Here is a 7,500-nt window from a genome sequence, read left to right on the forward strand (position 1 = left end):
TGAAAACTCTTGGAAAATTGCAGAAATGTCACTTTAATCAGATTAGAGCTATAAAACATTTCACGAAACCACTAGCTATGTTTTTATCCACGTATTCTTATGCAAATTTAGGGATATCGTATATAAAAAAAATGAAAATGCATGGAAATGCATCAGATAAAAAGACAATGGAAACACATTTATCAAATAAAACACACAAAACTCATTTGACTTTGCCTCAACAGAGGCTGTGATTGGATAACTGGACTAACCAGCGGACCAATCGTGTCGCAGCATCTCAAATGTTGGCTTGGTGGATCTGAAATGCTTGGTAAGTAGTGAGAACGGTAAGTTGGGCCGTGTCGATATATTGAACATTTATGTGCAAAAGAACAAATTTTCCAAATTAAAAGATTGCATGAACAACTATTTGACTAATCAGTCATAAGAAAAGCTCAGATCTAGTAGTATTTCTATTCACTTCCAATCATTTTCAACAAAGACAATAACTTTTAAGCCATGAACCAAACCAAGCAGTCCGAGATAAAATCACAACATTACAACATGTGTTTCAAAGAAAAAAACGATATGAAAATCATAAAACAAAAATGAAAATAGAGTATTTAAATTTCTTTAAGGGGGAATAAACTACGCGTCCCATGAAGGTTGTCAGAGATGTAATCTAATATAATGCAGTATACATGATAGTGCAATAAATATAAACACTACTGACGCATACTTTATTTGTGATTATAAAATGATATATTTCTTTTTTTTTGAGCAAAATAAATATATATGCTTGTATTGTAAGAGTGTAAGGAGACTCAATTATGTAATTTGCAATGCATCATGGGAGTAGATGTTTCATTTTATGAGAACATCAACTTCTACTGGATTACAAACACTTTTAATAAAAACTTCATGGTGGATAATGAAGTTAAAATCATACTGACTTGTGTCTTCTACAGAATCATATATTGTCTGTCTTAAAAGTTTTAAAAGCTATAGTTAAGACTCTTACTTTATGGGGCAAATGAATGTGTTTTTGACCTCTTGAACCCGACGGTTTCGCTCTATGACATTGTGGTGCAATGAGGATGTCAAATCAGCCAAATATCAGAAACTTCCCCAGCTCAATTTTTTTATTTTGTTAATATTTTTTGCAGACGAAAGACAGACATAAATAGTGATGAAATAAGGGTCTTTTGTTTTGGCTTTCATCTTTATTTATGTACACTAAAAAAAATGATTTGTTGCATTTAATAACACAATTGAGCTACATTTAAACAAATGCATTAAGTTGAACTCAATCAATTTTAGTTCAACTTGTTTAAATGTAGCTAAAATCAATTGTGTGCAACCACTTACCATACATTTTTTTATTAAATTCAATGAATGAATCATTTTTTTCAGTGTATGTCTTTCACCAGAAAAAATAAAATATTTTTTTTTAGCCGGGGACCTCTGGTTGAATTGACAATCAATCCAGCCATTTCAATCTCTACAGGGTTTGTAAACCTTTTTAATTAACCTCATAAACCACAGCCAAATCCTCACTAACTTACTTTCCGTCTACAAAAACTATTAAATATCTGGCACACACACACAACCAACACTCCATTTGATTGATATAAAACTGTAGTGCATGAATGAATGAAGCTTTGCGGACACCGAGTTTCCAAGGCTGCCGTTTCTCCTGAAGGGTTATTTAGGAACACATTATCTCAGCGTGTAATTAAACTGCTTCGGCCGATGATAAACGTTCCCTTCTGTGAGCACTGAGAAATATCTCTCCGGTCCGGGACACGCAAACAAGTCAACCTCACACACACTCCTCACAGTCCTTACTGAGGAATGGATCAGTGAAGAAAAACATTCTTTTCTCCTTCTTACCAGAACATCTGTTGAGACATTATAATCCTGAGACAAAGCCAAAGCTTCCGGACGTGCCGAGTTCCCTCGTCCGGAACGCACCATCCCCCTCCTGACATCAGTTTGAGGAGAAGATCTGAAGACTTCCTCGGAGAGTAAAGATTTCCCAAATCTATTCATAATGGTGCAGAGTTCCTCATTTGGACCATTCAGAGATCTCTTACTTTTGGACGTCTTGAAACTGGAGATTACTTAGAAACTCATGATCTCTCAGAAAAGTAAGAGTCTATCTCACACTGGCCAGCTTGGAGATTTTAGGCTAATTGGCTTTTCATAACATGTTGTTTCAGACTAGTTGAAAGAAAACGTTGAAGTGTTTATCTGTATTGCACTAGTGTCTGTAGATTTAAACTACAATACATACCAGCAGCACTTGCATACTGCAAACTTTACAGTTTTATTCCCATGTATATATTCTGAAGGTTTTTACTGATGGGTTTGTTCTTATTGCCTGATTTTATACAAGTTATTCCTAAAAACATGGCATTTACAGTTTTAAAGGGGTGGTTGATTATGATTTGACTTTTCTAACTTTAGTTAGTGTGTAATGTTGCTGTTTGAGCATAAACAACATCTGCAAAGGGAGATTTTTGCTTTTAAAGAAATCACTTTTTAAGGACTACAACAATCGGCTGGTAGAGACTACACCACATTCCTCCCGGGTTAGTGACATCACCAACCCTAGAATTTACATAAACCCCGCCTCCTGAACACGATTTATAGATTATCATGACAGAATATGCCTATCAATAACTAGAAGATAACTACACATCAGCTTCATAAATTCATCAACTAATCATTCAGAAATGTCCTGTTGCTTCTACATGTTGTCACTTCTTCTTGAGTCTCTCCATCATTGTCTGACTCGTTTGAACATAAAAGCCTAAAAGTTTTTGAAATTTTCAGTGCATGTGTGTGTGAGTGCAAGCTGTTGAAGCTCCGCCCCCTGTGCCGGGAGCAGCAGCTCATTTGCATTTAAAGGAACAGACACAAAACAGTGTGTTTTCGCTCACCCTCAAAAAATGACAATTTTAACATGCTATATAAAAATATCTGTGGGGTATTTTGAGCTAAAACTTCACACACACACTCTGGGGACATCAGAGACTTATTTTACATTTTGTGAAAAGGGCATTATACCACCCCTTTAATTATGCAACTTTGCTTGCTAACCAATGCATAAAACTGACCAGCTGGATATAAACTAATGCAGATAGATGGTAACAATCATGACATTAAACATTTGGGTCGTGTTTTTGTCACATTGTTCTACATACCGCTGTTCTCCACATCGTCAACAAATTCATTACTTTATAATGATTTGAAAAAGAAAGTGTACTGTATAGATACTGTTTAGTTGTGTAAGTTATCTGAAGTGTCCCGGGTCAAAACAAACTCCACGAGGCGTCAGTGATAGTTTTATTCCGCCTCTAGAAGCTTATCTCGTGCTGTTTAATGACAGCGGACGCTTCTCAGCCGCTCCAGCAATGGACGCAACAATAATATTGTTCCAGAAATAGGTTATCGGTGCCGATTAATCGGTCAAAAACTTCTTATTTTTGTTCTGGAAATGTATGCAAAAGAGTGCATATTAAATAATTAAATTTATACATTTCAGAAAACTTGTGATTCAGTCATGTAATTAATGCAATTCTTAATCTAATCAATCAACTGGGGAAGTATTGTGATATCGATTAGTTACAGTTTTCACCTGTGGTGTCTGGCTTAGATCATTTTCTGAGTGTATGTTGAAATATAAAGAGCTGTAGAAGATGTGATGCTGATACTGTGAACGATCATATTTACATTTACAACAACTTCCTACAAAGCAAATCAAGTCTAAGACCTGCACTTTCTTAAGATTAAACGTCTGATCTCTCATCTGGAAGATATTGTCTTTAAGGCTGGAACGAGTGCAAAAGGAAAGGAAATAAATACAACTCCCATCTCCTCTGGTGCCTGGATGCAAATTCTTTCATCTAAAAGAAATCTCCTAAAATAAGAAGCAAAGGAGTTCATGACCTTCCGCAGCAGAAGCATTGCCTAATACAGCTGGATTTCTCTCAGTTCTGATAACAAACGCTTCTCTTGTAGTGATGGGAGGTTTTCATATGTGTGGTCTTGAGAAATGTTCACCTCATCTGACCCTTCCGCCTCTAACAAATCAAGACAGAAATCCTGAATAAGACACACTCCTCACTTTCCCAACACTGACCACAAAATATGAGCGGACATGAAAGCACAATTTCCAGGCATCCTAAACTCACTGACTTCTGACTTCAAGGTAAAAAGATTAAACAAATCTACACACTGTAAAAGAAAAGTCCACCTATTTCTACTTAAAAACTTACGTTTGGTTTCCGCCTTACATTTTTAAGTATAATCAAATTGTAATTTCGATTTAAATCACATTAAACTGCCTTAAAGCGAGTTAAATCTTGTGTAACTTAAAGTTGCTCAACTTATTTTGATGAGCTAAACTAAATTAATGTAAAACATGACTTACTGATCATTTAGTTGTTTACAATGTGAGTGAAAAAAATCCATCTAAGATGGCAGACAAAGCAAGAGAAAGAATTTAAAATGAAATATTTGTAAATATAATTTTAAAATAAATATTTTATACTTAAAAATGTTAAAATAATTCATATTTTTCATTTTTAATAATATAATTAATGTTTATTTTTAAACATAAATTTTTATGTATAAATGTATACTATGTCCTTATTTTAACATACATACATACATATACACATATATATATAAATATATATACAGTATATATATATATATACACAGTATATATATATATATATATATATATATATATATATACACACACACACAGTGTATATATATACAGTATATATATATATATATACTGTATATATGTATATATATATGTATATATATACATACATACATACATACATACAGTATATATACAGTATATATATATATATATATATTTAATGCCAGTTTTATTTCCATTTAACTAGACCCAATCACCCAGCGTCATGCTGTTTTTCATATGTTGTCATTTCAAAGTAACGCAGGACAAAATGACATGAATCAGCAAGTCTGAAGAGTCTCTGTGGTCTAAACTGGAGAGAGACATGATGAATAATTTACTAAAGTTCATTCAGGATCAAAACAATTTCTATTTAGCGCTCTGAGCTCGGATATGCCATCTCAGAACGAGCAGGAAATAACTTCAGACTGTCCCTGCAAATGTAGGAAGTGTAAAAGTCCAGCGATAATAACATAATAAACCACAAACACAGTCACGAAGACTGCATGCATACACCCCCAAACCTACGCTAAATTTAGAGAATCTGATCCAGAAAACACCACTAATGCATGAAATTTCACATGAAGAAATATAGAGGAAGAAGAATAAAGAGGAAGGAAAAATGAGAAATACACAAGAAGAAAGAAGACAGGAACTGTTCCTGCATGCGTGGAGGAATAAAGCTGTAATATTGTGCTAAATTGAGCCTCTCATTACTGTAAAGCGCTCAGAAAATCTCAGATGAACACGATGAACATTTGAAACCGCAAAGATATTTGAGAAAATAACATCCTCTAAAGCGGTGTCACACACACAGGAAGTGTTTGACTGGGTGGGGTCGCATTCACACACACACCTAAAATCAAGCTAATTCTAAGCTCAAGTCGTGAATGATCTAACCCGAGTTTCACAGATAGTTAGATATATTAAGCATAAGTGACTGTGATACACACTTCAGTCAAATTTGGAGGAACAAAAACCACCTTCCATTTTATTTCAAGAGTCTAAAGTTAACCCTGGACAACTGCTAGGAATAACTGAAGAGCAGCGGGTTGTTCCTGAATTTACAACTGAAGGTTTTGTTTCCGTTTTAGGAAAACCACACAAGCTGTCAGACAGCTGATAGAAGCCGTATCTCTCCATGACAGATCTCTCCTCTCCTCCTCGGGTGAGACACGTCGCACAGAAACGACAGGAGATCGGCTCTGTTGTGATGTGATGATGAGAACAGGGTCAAATATACATATTCTTATATTATATATATATATATAATATATATATATACACACACACACACACACACACACACACTGATATATATATATATATTATAAGAATGTACATTCATTGTAAGAATGTATAATCTAACAAATGATGCTTATGATTAACTTATGATATCTTGTGTATTGTTTACAGATACTTTCTTTTTCATTTACTTTTGTAAATTTACAGGTTTTATTAAATTAATTGGCTCGATTTGACCTAAATAGACAAAATGTCTTACTGTAAAAAATTTTTTAATTTTTTTTTTTTTTTACATTTTTTAAGTACAATCAACTTGGATGTTGAAGTCATTTCAACTTAAATTGCAGTAAACTAACTTAAAAAATGAGTTGAACCTTAAAATTGTTCAACACAATCAACGGATTACAGCATGTCGATGTAGAAAACATATGTTGTAATCGTTTTTTAAAGGGATATGATTTGAAAAACATTTGCAAAGGCAAAAAAAAAAAATCGCTTCTAGAGTAGCCTACAATATTGACTCTGAACCTTTTTCTCCTTTTTGCCGTGGTTGCACCACAGAAGTTGAAGAATCGTGTGGTTTAATGCACAAGCCTCATATGAACAGCTTATCTGAGGTTACTCGAGAAGATTAAATCAAACGAATGCTCTGCACATGAAATGAAAGACCTTCGCTGCTAAATGAAACCTGTGGTTTGAGATGATGATTCGTGACCCTTCACCGCTCATTCATTGTGTCCTTGAGCAACACACTCACCTCGTGTGTAATAAGTGCACTACATAAACCATCAGCTAAATGACTAGTTTAATTCCTTCTGACAGTTGAGATCGGTCATATATCAGATGCCCTGATGGCATCATGGTTATAATGTTTCAGTGGGCAGGGCGAAATCCAGGAGGAAAAGGCGGAACTCGGTTTGGATCAAAGCCAGAGAACTTCAGGAAACTTTCGTGGATACATTGAACACCGAACAGCGATACTTTATAGCCATCTATCTGTTAGATGTGCATGCTTCGGACTGATAGCGAAAGACTGGAGCTCTTACCCGGACCAGGTTGCTGACAGCTGCCTGCACTGCGGCCACAGGAGCGGTGAGATCCGGGATGGCTTTCCCGTCCACCTCTCCCTCCTCATGCATGATGACCAGATGAGAGATCTGCTGGGCCACCGGCTCCAGGATACTCTCTATCGTCTTCGTGTGAAAAACCGGCATGGTGATAGCTTAAGAGACAGCAAACTCTCTTTCAAAGTGTGTATCCAAACTCCCCTATCCGTATCCGAACGCCGAGACAATCCCACTCCTGAACACACTGACTCCCCTTCATGCAACTGACTAACTATAGTCGAAGCGCTGCTTCGTCTAGAATGAATCGTTCATTGGAGTCGAATCTTTCCAGATCGCGAATCGAGTCTTTCGCGCATCGCGCTTCACGACTCAACAACTTACTGAACAAGTTTGAAATGTATTGCTTTAAATTCAACTAGCATCTGTTTTTTATTTTAATTACTTATAAATTATCCAATTTTGAATAATAGCTAGCCTATTTTAATG

At 35.4% G+C, this 7,500-nt stretch overlaps 1 protein-coding gene across 1 annotated transcript in view; it reads right to left on the minus strand.

The window, feature by feature from the left end:
* Positions 1-7,310, minus strand: part of vclb (vinculin b) — a 46,995-nt gene extending 39,685 nt beyond the window's left edge. The window contains exon 1 of the mRNA XM_081392522.1: positions 6,994-7,310. Coding sequence (XP_081248648.1) covers positions 6,994-7,161 — 168 coding nt within the window. The 5' untranslated portion in view covers positions 7,162-7,310. The remainder of the gene's footprint in view (positions 1-6,993) is intronic.
* Positions 7,311-7,500: the final 190 nt, after the last annotated feature.

This window comes from Scardinius erythrophthalmus, assembly GCF_964197995.2.
Source record: "Scardinius erythrophthalmus genome assembly, chromosome: 18".
NCBI classification, from domain to species: domain Eukaryota; kingdom Metazoa; phylum Chordata; class Actinopteri; order Cypriniformes; family Leuciscidae; genus Scardinius; species Scardinius erythrophthalmus.